Source organism: Panthera tigris, chromosome B2 (genome assembly GCF_018350195.1).
Source record: "Panthera tigris isolate Pti1 chromosome B2, P.tigris_Pti1_mat1.1, whole genome shotgun sequence".
NCBI lineage: Eukaryota > Metazoa > Chordata > Mammalia > Carnivora > Felidae > Panthera > Panthera tigris.
Window position 1 is genome coordinate 51,608,418 of NC_056664.1, and position 15,248 is coordinate 51,623,665.

The window sequence follows — 15,248 nt, forward strand, 5'->3', positions numbered from 1 at the left end:
TTTCCATGATACTTCTCTTAAAGGTATCATGCAGACACTCTACTGTGATCTGCTTGGCATTTTCTGTACTTTTCTTCCATCATCTAAATAATATTTTTAGTAATGGAACTCAAGATTTAATAACTTTCTTATCAGGTGATAGTAGTTTCTTTAAATCAAAACTGAACTCTCTAATCAAAATTCAAGTTTATAAATATTTTGGATGGATACCTTTTTAGGCCGACATGTAAATTCCAAATCTTTCTTTAGTCTTTGAAGCAATTATATACTTGTCAGAAGTAATTTTGTTTGCAAGATATTGGATCAGTAACCTGACTTGCTGAATGCAATGCACAATTATAAAACTTTTAAATAGGTAAAATTTTAGCTTTTATAAACATTTTATTTCTCTTTCAAAATATCAATATATTTCTGATAAAGTAAGGAAATGATAAATGGAGCTTAGTTCTAAATTCCAAAACCTGAATCTAGTTTCAGAGATATTTCTTATTTAATTTTAGCATGTCATTTAACTTTTGGAAGTTTGTCTCTTAATTGATAAAATAGAATAAAAATTATTTGCCATGGTTATACAACTTAGAGCTATTGCGAAGATAAAATATTGATTGTTAGAACACTTTGAAAACTTTAAAGCACTATCAAAAATGTGTGTGAATGTGTGTGTATGCTTAAGTGATAAAAATTAATAAATCCTTATTTGGTTTGAGTCATTATTTTTCAAGTGAAGGTTATCACTCTTTAGAAAGTTTGGGGAAAAAAACAGGGTATGGTGTTTGAGATTTTCTTTGAGTGACTTGAACAGAGCAAGGTATAACATTTAATTTACATTCTTGGAAAGACAGCAGCTGAAATCGACTCTGTCAGGACTCGAACATGGGCTCTGAAGAAACAATGGTATTGTACATTTGGCATTCCACACTTTCTGAAACCTTTCAATCTTTAAGGATTTTATAAATGTCAACCAATTCATCCCAGTTTTGCTTCTTAATGTCTTGTGTAAAATTGGTGTGCCTTAGGGCTCCAAGTACATTGCCACATATGCATTTTTTCAAAATTAATTTCATACAGAGTCACACTCTCCAACATAAAAGAGACCTAAAGGTAAATGTTATTTATGAAGTCAAATTTAAATAACACCATGCATCTTTCATATGAGTGACTCAAACTCTGATTCAAGAAGAAGAAACATTGGCCAAAATTATTGCTCTGCATGGTAACCCAGAAAAATTCTACATCTTGTTCTTATGATTTTGCACTATGTTCGGATTCCCTGCATTGAATTATTTTTTAAACATATATGAAATAGAAATGCCACATTACTAATGCTTTTCAGGGGTGTCATTCAGAAAACACGAATGTACAAAATTAAAAAAAATAATGATAAATGTTATAAAAGTTCATGTCATTTTCTTAAAATGATTATTGGGATACATTTGAAGAAATCTGACACGTCTGCCTCTCTTCCTTAGGCTTCTTTACCTGCAACAACTGACCTTCCGGAGTTTTTTATTGCTTCTTATAAATGGCCTGGATGGACTCATGGCCCATTGGATCAAAAAAATTGTGCTGCATCATGGGCATTTTCTACTGCAAGTAATAAAGTCATTTTGATTACTTCATTCTAATTCTCCCTTTGATTCAAGATTCTGGGACAGTAGTTAAAAGATTTTTAAATTTAGAATATTTAAATGTTAACATTTGGTCAATTTAAATAAAGTTTTATTCTGACCAGAGAAAGCAACCTGAAGATTATATAAATATCCATTTTCACTCTGAAAATTGGTCTTGATTTTTAGGGTATAATTTTAAATGGAGAATAAATCAAACGAACAACAAAGAAAAGTTTCCAAAATTTGTTTGTCCTTTGAGAGTTAAATCCACATGATAAGAGTAGAAGATACCTCTTAATTCATAGTGTTATGGATAATATTAATATGAACTTGCACATACCTACGTAATTCTCCTATTCTTTTCTCTTTATACAATTTGCAATAATATGCTTAATTATTAAACTACTTTGATGTAAGGAAACACTTCAGAACAAAATAATAATGGATTAAATAGGTTTTATCTCATTTGAGATAAAAGCAAATTTGTAACTTCTGACTCTAAATTGATAAGAGTAGTTTCCAAATTAATATTGCTGTTACTTCAAAAGTGTAAGGAATACTTCTTTTATAGCTACTTTCATATAAGTTCACAAGTCCAGTAAATCAATACTCAGGTTAATTTCAAGATTTAGTCTCTAAATTATCCTCAAAGGAGTGTTGGTTAGATTCCAGCAAATAACATAAGCCTAACATGATGTTGGTTGGCTACTATAAAAGATCTTTATAAAACTATGTTCTAGGCTTTGAAGATGATTCCAAGAATTGTAAAAGCATTGTAAAATAAGAGCATAGGCTCTTAGAGAAGTCAGCTCTGAAGGGTCATACTCCTTGGGACAGAAAAGTACTGATAAATTGGTCCACATATCACTGCTTCATAGTATCAGCTAATTTGTTTTAGAAATGATGCCTTTCGCCAGGCTTACCTCTGGAATGGCTCCATCTGTTAAGTCTATGCTACTTCCTACTCTAGAACAAATGCTCCCTGGATTTCTGATATTTGTCCTCGCTTGTTAGGGATCCGCATGGAGGACCTATTTGAGACTTGTTTCACATGGGTGGAAAAATATTTAATAATATAAATATTTTATCATTTTATGTTCATGTGGTTCATGTATTACACCTCTTAGGTGATGTGTAAGAATTTTGCTTTAAATTTAAGTTAGACTGGAATTTCTGAAGATGTCTTAGAAAAGATATTGGTGGTTAGATAGTGACAGCAACTTGCTAGGCTGATTTGAATGGTGTATTTTGGTGTCCCCTAGTCACAGCCCCAGAGATGGGCTCAGGCCAGGGCTAACTCTGGATTTGTCCCCCTTCCTAATATACCAAAATACCAGGAAGAGGGTTTTCAACACTTTTGTGGTTTCAGATGCAATGGTTTTATATCCTGTGTATTCAGTATGACAAATCAGGCACATATTATTTGTTTATTTATTGTTTTGAGTGTGTTAAGCATAGCAAAGAGTAAACTAGGTTCTCTTAAAGATCTAGAAAATTATGACAGAAAATATAGTTACAATAAAAACGTGTTTTTGCAAAGAATCTAAAAACTATAAAATGGAATAAATAAGATATTTAAAAATAAACACATATGAAACAATAGTTATGCAACCAACAAAATTCAAGCAAGATTCAGAAGCTGAAGTGGTGAAGGAGTTTGGAATGGCAGGGGTCATACCTGTCACAGAGCAAATGTAGAGAGAGAGTAAAATAAGCAGGTCAAATGATAGGGTGTCTCACGGGTAAAGGCCAATAAAAGTTTTCACAAGGAGGTGGAAAACAATTTGCTGAACTGAGCCATTCTTAAGTCTGACTTACTTTAACTATTTCAAGTTAATTTGTACTAAACATTCACTGAGGTTCAGAAATGTCTGTATAAGAGGAACATACTGTGTCCAATTGGAATTCAAAATATTTATCCTTGAGTTGAAATCTACAGATTCATAGGGCTAGAAGGAATCTTAGAGGTCATATTTTTCAAGCCTCTGGTTTTATAAAATAGGCACAAATAGATAAAATGACCTACCCAATCTCAGAAATGACCCTGGAAGCCAGGTTACTGACTCCTTGACTACTGTTGTCAAAGTGTTCTTTGAACTGGAGAATAGTTACACTAATATTTTCAAGTTTACATTTGATTCTGAGCCCTGTACTGAAAGTCAAAGCATCAGAAAATTTCTATTTTCTTCAATGAAATAGGGAATTATTTCCTTGAGAATAGCAGAGGTGATAGTAGAATGTCATTTTCTCTTATGAAATTTATCCCAACACAGTAAGAGATGGGAATCGAGAAGGAAGTAGGAGGTTATAGATTGGACAGATATTGAGCATTTAAAATGTGCCAGCAATTGCATTACAGAATTATACATATGCTATAGTTACATAAAAACCATGTACATACAGAAATACATATGTAAGTGAATTATTTAAAAATGAATTATTTTAGGATAATTCTAAATTAGCACCTTGAGAAATTCCATTATATGGACAAGTTTGATGAGCAAAAGCTATAACATCTCCTGAAAACATTGGATGGATAGAAGAAAGCCTATGGCATTGTTGCCTTTAAATAAAAGTAAGTTTAAATATCAAGAACAAACTATACCAGCCATCCAAGAACAACAAAAATTTGTACCAAAATGGCACCCATCCCAATTTTCTCATGATCTTGTCATTCTTATTAGTTTATCGAGGTAACATAATTGAAATGATAATGGATTATCATTTTATCCAATGGTGGATTAATTTCCCTAGCCTATTATTCTATGAGGGTATCATTATGATTTTTGTTCATCACTGTAATTTCTAGTACTTAGTTCAGTGCCTATCACCTAGCAGGCAGCCAGTAATATGTTGGGAAAAGGAATGAACTGATTAGCCACAACCATGCTAGAGAATTTTATATTGATATAAATTTATACCATGTATAAATAAGGTGAATTATGCTCTGTAGTTTTTAGATATTGTATAAGATTTATATAAGTATGGATTAGTTTATGAATGGTTTCCCAAGTGGTTAACATAGACACCAGTTTAAAAACCAAGGATTCAATTCATTCCAATATATCATATTAATATGGATGAATTTCCAGTTAATATTTCTATAAGCTTTTCTGATTTCCTCAGTTTAGTTTCACTCATTTCAAAAGTTATGTATTTATCCATGACTGTACATGAGGTACAGGAGATAGAAATGTAACTGAGATGTGATTCTTGCCCTCAAGGAGTTATACTTGAAAGATTCCTTAATGAAAAATTCATAAGTATATAGAACATGAAAGGAACAACGAACTAGAAAAGAACAAGGAACTAGAAAAGTCTTTGAATTTGATAAGACGATTGAGCAGTACCACAACTGGATAAAAATTATGACCAAAATTATGACCCTGTTGACTTTGCTGGTATGCATGATATATTAAGGACATTGGCCTTAATTTTAAATTATGTGAAACTCTGGTGACTAGGATTAAAAAAAAAGGCTATGTAAATTATTAAAAATGTCATATGCCCTTTGAATATTAATCACTATTCTGTTTGAAACAGGTGTGGCAGCTGACCGAATAGCAATTCAGTCCAAAGGTCGATACACAGCTAATCTATCCCCTCAGAATTTGATCTCTTGCTGTCCCAAGAACCGTCACGGATGCAATAGTGGAAGCATCGATAGGGCTTGGTGGTTCCTGAGAAAACGTGGGTAAATAGCTGCCCAACATATGTTTGTAGTATTCTTCTGAGTTCTGTTCGGAGTTAAAAGAAGGAAACAAATGAATGTTAAGATTTTACCAAAAAACATATGTGCTACAGCTATATAAATGCCTGTATTACATTTAAATATACACTGTATTTGGTGTCTACTAAGATTATAAGCTATTGGAAGCCATTACGTGAAGAATGTATATATTTCCTGGCCAAATGAATAGAAGGATTCAAGGAAGCATTGTCTCCTGGTTGCTCTGAGCCAAATGGCTTTACTGAGTCCCCATGGGAATAGAGTAGTTGATATTGCTCATACCTCTGCCGAGTCTTCATTTACCCAGGTAGATGGATAATGCCAGGGAAAAATTAGATTAAGAACGAAATGAATAAAATTAGTAATTTATCGTTGGGTTACCATCCCATTTAATGAGGAAAGGCAGATTGTTTTTTATGTATCTCATGTAATCTGATACCTGCTGCACAAGGGCTAATCTACTTAAAACCCAAGTTATCAAGGTAAGGACACTGCAGCTGATAACGAGTAGTGTACATATGTATTGCTCACCTGTATTTGTATCATCCACTGAGTGCTCTCGGTTTGCTCTAGACCAGTCAGGTAGTATGAAAGTGTGGGTGTCAGATATTGATGGGTGGCAATAAATTTCTTTAAAAATTTTTCATGCATGTTGCTTAATAAGGTGGTGCTTCGAATGGACAACTTGGACTGATATCTTTTGGTACAGTGGTGCTTGATTGGCTTCTGTTTTACACTGTGGCAAAAATTAACACCCTTTAGAAGCTTCCAAACATAAATGAACTTTGAGACCAAACTAAATCTTACTGTATTGGTCTGCTTAGGTTACCATAACAAAATACCATAGACTGGGAAGCTTGAACAACAACCATTTATTTCTCACAGTTCTGGAGGCTGAGAAGTCCAAGATCAAGATATTAGCTTATCTAGTCGTGGTGAGAAAACCTCTTCCTAACTTGCCTTTTTGCGTCTTCAAATGGCAGAAAGAGAGCACCAATATCTCTTCCTCTTCTTATAAGGGCACTAAATCCAGTGTCAGGGCACCACCTCATTGCTTCATTTAAAGCTAGTTATCTCCCAAAGGCCCCCTCCAAATACCGTCACCTTAGAATTAGGGCTTTAACACATGAATTGGGGGTGACACAATTCAATCCATGGCACTTATTATCCCAAAGTAATACATATTATGCAAGAATTTTTTAAGCGTTCTTTAACAGCTTTACTTTCATCATGTTCCTTGCTCACATTCTCTTACTCTGTTGAACACTACTGAATTTTTTTGAAGCAATCATATTTGATACTTCTATGGCTAATTCAAGCTAAATATGTATAAAAGCAATTTTATTATTTTCCTTATGATCTTCTTCTATATTCAATAAATTACATAGCTTTGGTATCAAATAATTTTTGCTTTTTACTATGTTCAATTTCAAAATCAGAAATAAAAATTATTTTCTTTATCTTTTGTACAATGTATGCATCTGATAACTTTCTACTTAGTATATAGTATTTCTCCCAAAATGAACCACATAAACATAATTTAGATCTTATGAGAAGGTGTTTATAACTTCATAAAAATGTAAAAGCAAAAACAGAAATAAAACAGCTTTAACTCTGAAACTTACATAATTCATCAAAATACCCCATCTCAACATAATAAAATCCTTGGTTTTTTTCATATTAAGTTTGGCTCTTCTACATTATAACTAAATATTCAGAATGAAGAAGCCTTTCCTGTATGAATATTACCATAGATTTTATTGACAGTCACTTTTCATTTTCAGGAAATTCTATACCATAGATAAATTATTTATTAAAGTAGGTTGAAACAAGACTTTTAAAATTGTAATGAAGAAAAATGAGGGAGCAGGGAAGAGTGTAATATATTGAACTGGTGTATTAGATTTAATCAACCCATTGAAAGTTACACATGTAACTTAGGAAACTTCTGGAAAATTTATAAATATTTAATTAAGTAAACTTGTGCATAGATTCGATATTAGGGCATTTTCCTAAGTACTACTTTCACTTCTTTGCTTATTCCTCATAGACTGGTATCCCATGCATGCTATCCACTTTTCAAGAACCAAAATGCTACCAATCATGGTTGTGCCATGGCGAGTAGGTCTGATGGGCGGGGAAAACGGCATGCCACAAAGCCATGTCCCAACAACATTGAGAAATCAAACAGGATCTACCAATGTTCTCCCCCATACAGAGTCTCTTCCAATGTAAGTCTAAATGGCAAGAATTAACAATGGTTAACTTTCTCAAAAATATATAGCTCTGCTGTTATTAAAACTATTTAAAAACTATTATATTCTAAAATGATGCTATGTTTCGAGGGATAATTTTTTATATTCTTAAAGTGTCCATTAAAGACTCTCAGATTTCTGATCTTTGTAATATTAGCAGCATGAATGATTATATGATATATATTTCCATACTTGACAAATAAGAGCTAAATCATACCTTTTTTTCAGTGACTTTTTTGTGGCAGTAGCTCATTGTATCAATCCTTTGCCTTACTCCACAAAATGATTGAAGTAGGTACAGCCAAAATGGGAACATGACTCCCTTAGATTCTAGTTTTTCATGTTGAAAGCCTGGACAAATTTAACTCCATCATATCAGTCTTACCCAGACTTGCTCACTTTCAGAATATCTGAACCTTCAGTGGCTTCTAGTTACTTGCAGAATAAGTTTGGTATTCTTTTTTTTTTTTTTTTAAGACAAAGTTTATTTATTTATTTATTTTGAGAGAGAGAGAAAGTGAGAGTGGGAGAGGTGCCGAGAGAGAATCCCAAGCAGGCTCCTGCACCATCAGCGCAGAGCCTGACGAGGGGCTAGATATCATGAACCGTCAGATATGACCTGAGATGAAATCAAGAGTCGGATCCTTACCTGTCTGAGCCATTCAGGCGACCCTACGGTTCGGTATTCTTATAATGGCATATAGGTCTTCCATGATTCGGTTCTGACCGAATCCTTTACACACTCTGTCCTGCCAGCATCTACCCCTACACCTGCTCCTAATGCTCTTGATAAATAGGATTACTGTCCACTCCATAAATACATCATGCTCTCTCATGCTTCCTTCTTAGCCACACGATCATACCTCCCAAGTGGGTATTCCACGTGTTTCCATCTGGTAAAAGCCCACACATGTGTCAAGGCCCAGGCCAAATTTCATCTTCTCTGTGAACTTTTCTTAACTCCTACATAACATTAATTTCCCTTTTCATTTGCACCTCTAGGAACTTTGTGCTTATCTCTGTAATGTAACTTATTATATCATAATGCAATTAGTTGTGCTATTCTCCATCTACTCCACCAAAATGTAAATCCCTTGAGGACAAGTAAAGGGTCAATATTTGTTTCTGTTCCAGTTTTTGGTATATACTCTGTGACCAATGTGCATATATGAATGAATTAAAGAGTAAATGAATGACCTGCGTTCTTACTAGGTGCTGCATTACACAGCACTTAGTAACAACGTAGAAATATTTATATACTAACCTACACTGAGGTACCTCACTAAACAATCACCTGAGGTTGTTCCTGTGATCAAAATAATGGATAAACTGATAAAACATGGTTTTAATTAATTATTTCTTATTTGTGACCACAAAAGTTATTATTTCAAATAACAATTAAAAATTAGTATTGGTGAAAATATTATTGGTAAAAGTCAGTAAAACACATGGGTGCATCTTGTCTTTAGCAACTTGATCAAAGTGGTATTTCACATGTGAGTATTTCAAGCCATGATTAAGAGTAAATTATAAGTGGTTAAGGCACACTGGATTGTAGAATTCTTAAATTGATTACATAATATCTAACATTATACACCAAATAGTAGGTTTAGTATGCTCTGATAACAATAATGATGTTCAATGATGTTTCTCCTTCTAGGAAACTGAGATAATGAAAGAAATCATGCAAAATGGACCAGTTCAAGGTAAGCTTGGATGAGATATGGTTGTGTCTTCTTTCTTTCTTTAATAAACAGCATTACATTTTATTTCATGCAAAAGGAGATAAATAAAAGAAATTTTTTACTTTTAGAGTGTTCATAAAGTTTCAACAGTTCTGAGATCAGTGCAATTATAGGATATATGCTCACCAAATGACTTCATTATTTGTCATTTCATTTTAAGAAGATAGACACATTCATAAATTGAATTTCTAAATACTAGTGGCACATTTGATGAAAGTCTGCTAAGTCTTTCCAAAAGGGATCATGGACCAAACAGGCAAACAGGCAGTCAAACATGAAATGCTTCGTGGCAGAGCTCACTTAATTATTCAGTCATATTTAAGTATTAAGTATTAGAAATTTTCCCATCTTCATGTTAAAGGGGTTAGGTAATGGATTGGAAAAAAAAATTAAGAATTAGCAGTAGAAAAAAATATAAATACTTTCCTTTTTCTATAAAGTCAAAAGAAATCAAAGAAGCCAGTGTGCTTTTGTGTTTTATAACATGCCTTCTGTTTTGATCAATTTTGTAAATGTGTTAGGGATAGTAAATTAACAGTAAATAAGAAAATAATACCCTGACTTTATATTGACTTTGATTTTTAAGATATCATCTCCGAGACATAGTTCCTCTGCTTATCTATTTCATTTTGCATCACTGCAATGGATGAAGATAAGTTTATAGAGCATGTTCCCTGTGCTAAACATTGCCTGGAAAAGCATGGAAGGACAAACCTAGCGAGGCCTAAAATGGAATTTCAGGTTGTGAACACATGAAGGGCCCAAAATGTATTATCGGTGCAGTGGAATGAATCAAATAAATTTAAATTAACCAAAGTTAAATTAAAACATTTGATATATACTTAAGGAATTATTGGCCAGCACCTGCTTTTGTTTTCCTGAATGCTGACCTAATTAGTATTGGTTCAACATCTAGCAGGAACCATGGGTTTCAAAGTTATTTTGGAAGAATTATTACTGATCATTATCACCACTTAACATTTATTGGGAAGCCAGAGCTTCCACTAAACATGTCCTGAATTTAAGTCGAAAAATCCTGAGACCTTACACAAAACGTGAAACGAATGAAGAGAATTGTTTTTCCTTGTAATTATGTAACTTTTATTGACTGTTATAAGAGTGGGAGATTCATGTATGATTTACATGCATGCTTCATTAAGGTGAGTTCTTGTGACAAATTTAAAAGGAGCACAGGCATTAGAACTCAAGGCTGAATACAAAATTCCATCTTTGACCTTTGCTCCTTAAATGATTTGGGGCAAGTTATTTAAGCTCTCTTTATCTTCAGATCATTGTAGTAATGTTTCCAGTTTCTCTCTCTTTTAATCAGTCAGAAGAAATTTGGAGCATAATTCTTTAAAATTGAGAACACCTTAGGTTTGTTTTTTAAGGCTCAAGTACGTCAATGTTCATGAATTTCACATATGAATCAAAAATGATCAAAAGTAAGAATCAAAAATAAAAATCTGAAAACAGTGAAGTTGAAATCCAAATTATTCCACAGTCATTCAACAAATGTTTGTCAAGACCCTTCCTCCTGCCAGCCTGAGTCAGGAGCGGAAGATAGAGCTGAATCAATGTGGACTCCTTCCTGCCCTCATACCTTGTTATAATTCTGTGTGCTAAAGTTGGCTGCAGTTTTCCCAAAGTGGAATTGCACTACAGTAACATACAGTCATATCTTTATGGGTTCATCAAGTCTGAAGGAAGGAGCCACCCTCAAGTTGATCATGATCTCTCACCCATGCTACTTTGCTTGGCACTCTTTTTTTTTAGCAGTGAAGTGTATATTTTATTCATGGTGCTTAGGCAGAGTTGAGAAGAGCTGAAGGGGTCAATGGTTCTCTAGAAGGGAAAAACCCCTGGCAGTATCTTCACATTTAGATAAATGCTGGTTGACTCATCTTGCTGTACATGCAACATGTTGCCTCATTTTCTCCTCACTACAAAATAATGTAAAACGCAATAGAATGCTGAATAAATAATACTGTGTGCAGCCCTCTAAAATCTATAGAATTGCAAGTAATTTTAGGTGCTGAAAAGAGAACTAAAGAAGATCTGCATTAAGTACAGTTACATAAATTCTTAAAATCCTATGGGAAAGTATTTTAAAGCAGATAAAAAAGAGTTAACTGCTTTTGAGAATATTTAAACAGCATCAGGAAAGGTATGAAACATTAAAAAAAGAAATAAAAGGTGGAACATTAAAAAGTTATATTTGACTTTGGAGTTAAAGTTTCATTTTAGGATCTATCAAATGCCTGTGACCTTAGTTTTTATTTTATTTAAAAAGCATGTCAAACTAATATAGACAAGCATTGTGCACTTATCAACATATACTTATCTAGTCCCAACTAAAAATATTTTCAGTGCATGTCTTCTAAAACTTTAACGCCTTCACCCTAAATTATCCTAGCCATTCAACAAAGCAGCGCGTGATACAGAAAAGAAGTAATCTAAGCGAGGGAATGAAGGAGAGCTTTATCAAGTATAAGCTCTTACTTTCTAAAAAAATACAACAGTGGCTTAGCTCTTCAGAGCCGGGAGGATGAAATCTTGTCAGAGCATTCTTTTGCCAAGGGTTTGCTTTTTATTCAAACTCACCAAGGAAAGGTTTGTATTTACTTGCAGGGATTAAGGACAATTACTTTAAGCCCTGTTTGCTGGGTTCACCCTTCACTGCCAGCTTAATTGGAGTTTTAAGAGGCTCCTGGTGAAGCCCCAAGTTCATGGAGAAACAGCAATCACTAGCCAAGTGTAGGGGGGCTTGCCTGCAAGGGTCTCAATTCCTGGTAATAGTGCTTCTGTCAATTAGGAATAGATGGTGTTTTAAAGGTAGAATGTGTACTTAAGTAATATTCTAAATAGCTAAAAGCTGTTTTTATAAGAGAACCAAAAAAAAAAAATACTGCAGCAATTAAACTAAGTACGAAAGAAAATTAGGCTGAATTGCAAGGTTTCTTCTTTAGACTCTCATGGCAATTGAACCACTGATTGTTCTGTGAGAATTTTAGAGGTTTTTAAAGAGAATTGTGTCAAACTGTTGCATTTATTTTGTTGGGTTTTATTTTAGCCATAATGCAAGTCCATGAGGATTTCTTCCATTATAAGACAGGGATATATAGACATATTACCAAAAAAGCAAATGAAGAATCAGGAAAATATCGAAAGCTTCAGACACATGCCGTCAAACTCACTGGGTAAGACAATTCCTTAAAAATCTTCATTTAATGCTTTTGGAAAATGAAACTGAAAATAAGTGTATATAGTGCATACAGGTACCAGAATTCACCTTGGTATGAGAGGTCTCCATACAAATTAAAAATTATCCAAACCTTGGCACTATTTACTTGTTATTTTAAAGTCCAATTAAGGGGTCACTCAGGTGGTAAAGATGACCATTTCCTGTCTCTCACTTGTGAGCGTGTTCTAAAGATCTGTTTTAAGGGCAAGGAAAATATATTATTGGAATGAATTCTGTATATGGCATAAGCAAAGGAAGGGTACAAATCCAAAGTATATTAGAATTTGGGGAGATGGTTTTAGATGGAATTACAAATGGTAACGATTAAACAGAAAGAATAGGGTCACCTTTAATTCAGTACAAAATTATTTTTTAAGTTAATTTACTTATTTTGAGAGAGAGAGAGAGAGAGAGAGAGAGAGAGAGAGAGAGAGAAGGAAAGAGAGCGTGGAGGAGGGGAAGAGAGAAAGGGAGACAGAGAGAATCTCAATCAGGCTCTGCACTGTCAGTGCAGAACCCCCACATGGGGCTCAAACTTGCAAACTGTGAGATCATGGCCCAATCAAGAGTTGAATGCTTGACCCACTGAGCCACCCAGGCACCCCCAAAATTATTTTTTATATTTATGTGAGAATTGTAGAAATTACACTCACCAGTTTGAGAGTAAAATATATTCATCTCCACCAGGGCAAGAAATAACTTCAAAATTTGGTTGCATTTCAAGAGTAAGTAATTTCACAAATGGACCCTAGTCAAAAGGAGAGTGTGGTCATCTGAGGCCACTTTCCCCAGTGTCTTCTCCAACTCATTCTGACTCTGCCCCATCTTTAAGCTCTTTCTCCTAATGTCTCACTCCAATTCAAATGAAATACTACAGGAAAGGTTTTTGTGTCTTTTTCTTTCATTTCCATCCAAACCCTCATGTTTCTCATTTTGCCATCATAGTAAATGACTTTATTCCTGTTGAACATGTTCTTCCTCTCTAAATTTGTTTAAGCTTGCACAAAAACAACCTGAGCTACAACCAAATCACCACCTCCTTCTTACTGATCTTTCAAATATTCCGAGTCAACTCTAAGGACTGTAGACAAGTTATCTTCTGTGATGTCCCTTTGTCATCTCTCCTTCATTTTAAATACTCTTATATTTCAATTACAAAATTACCATATTTCTTTGAATCTAAGCTACTACTAATTTTATGACTTGTCTTGATTTCCGGGATGTGAAAATATGTGTATATTAGAATTGAAATATATGGCATTTCATGTTAATATAGGATATTGAGAAACTACAGTTGGGGGAAAATGTAACGATAATTTCACCATCCAGAGGTAACTTTTCTTGAGAGTTTGGAATATTTTTATGTTCCTCCTAGTTGTGTGTATATGTATATGTATATGTGTACACACACACACACACACACACATACACAGAGGGAGAGAGGTGGCTAGATAATTAAATGTCTATCAGAAGAAAATGAGATAGGGAAGTTCTTAAAATTTTATGACAAATGAAACATTGCTAGAGTATTCATTAGCAACATATATGAATGCATTTCTCAGTATCCCTTTAAATCCTGGCTGTTTTGCTTTTCCATTTTAATAGATTATTCTGTATAGTTTTGGTCACTCAACACTGCTCATCTTTCGAGGGTAAGATAGTTTCTGATTACCCTACATTTTAGATTATATGGAACAGGGTGTTTGCCTTAATTTTTTTCAAAAGTATCACTTAAAAAATAGGGGCAACTGGGTGGCTCAGTTGGTTGAGCATTGGACTTTGGCTCAGGTCATGATCTCACGGTTGGTAAATTTGAGCCCCGCATTGGACTCTGCTGTCAGCATGGAGCCCACTCTGGATCCTCTGTCCCCTCTCTCTGCACCTCCCCCAATTGTGCTCTCTCTCTCAAAGATAACATTAAAAAAAAGGTAAAATACAGGGGCTTCTGGGTGTTTTAGTTGGCTCTCTAAAATAAAATTTTTAAAAAATGCATACATGCTCATTAAATTATTATACAGTATATATATGATAAAAAATGTATTACCTAAAAAGAAGACAGTAAGAAAAAATCCTCCCAAATTAGATTAATCTCACTATTAACGTTTGGTGAGGAGCATGTCAAGTAATTCTCTGTTTCTCTCTGTGTTGATGAAAAGAGAGACAAACAAAAATAGACAATATAGGATAATGACACTTAAAAATACTAATATTCAGGGGCCTGGGTGCCTGGGTGGATCAGTTGGTTGGGCATCAGACTTTGGCTCAGGTCATGATCTCACAGCTCATGAGTTCAAGCCGCGCTTCAGATTCTGTGTCTCTACCTCTTCCCTGCTCATGCTCTGTCTCTGTCTCAAAAATAAATAAACATTAAAAAATTAAAAATACTAATATTCAGGTTACTTTTACTTGAATTTAATGAAATGAGACTTTTTGGTACTTCAACACAAGAAATGCTAGTTCCTAAAAGAACCATTTACACTTAAGAAAAAATATATGTTAAGAGAATTACAGATGGGAGCAATAATTCATTTTTAATTACACATTTCAATTTAGGATTATATCTGTTATTAACAAAATGAGGAAATTCTTCTTTTTTTTTTTTTTTGAGAGAGATAGAGAGAGAGAGAGAGAGAGAGAGCGCTTGGGGGAAAGGGGCAGAGGGGG

General features: G+C 34.0%; 1 protein-coding gene across 1 annotated transcript in view; it reads left to right on the plus strand.

Moving 5' to 3' along the window:
- The window catches only part of TINAG (tubulointerstitial nephritis antigen), an 83,031-nt gene that overhangs the window by 28,999 nt on the left and 38,784 nt on the right, over positions 1 to 15,248 (plus strand). The window contains exons 5-9 of the mRNA XM_007095536.3: positions 1,470 to 1,593; positions 5,154 to 5,304; positions 7,391 to 7,571; positions 9,256 to 9,301; positions 12,414 to 12,540. Of these exons, the coding sequence (XP_007095598.1) occupies positions 1,470 to 1,593; positions 5,154 to 5,304; positions 7,391 to 7,571; positions 9,256 to 9,301; positions 12,414 to 12,540 (629 nt within the window). The remainder of the gene's footprint in view (positions 1 to 1,469; positions 1,594 to 5,153; positions 5,305 to 7,390; positions 7,572 to 9,255; positions 9,302 to 12,413; positions 12,541 to 15,248) is intronic.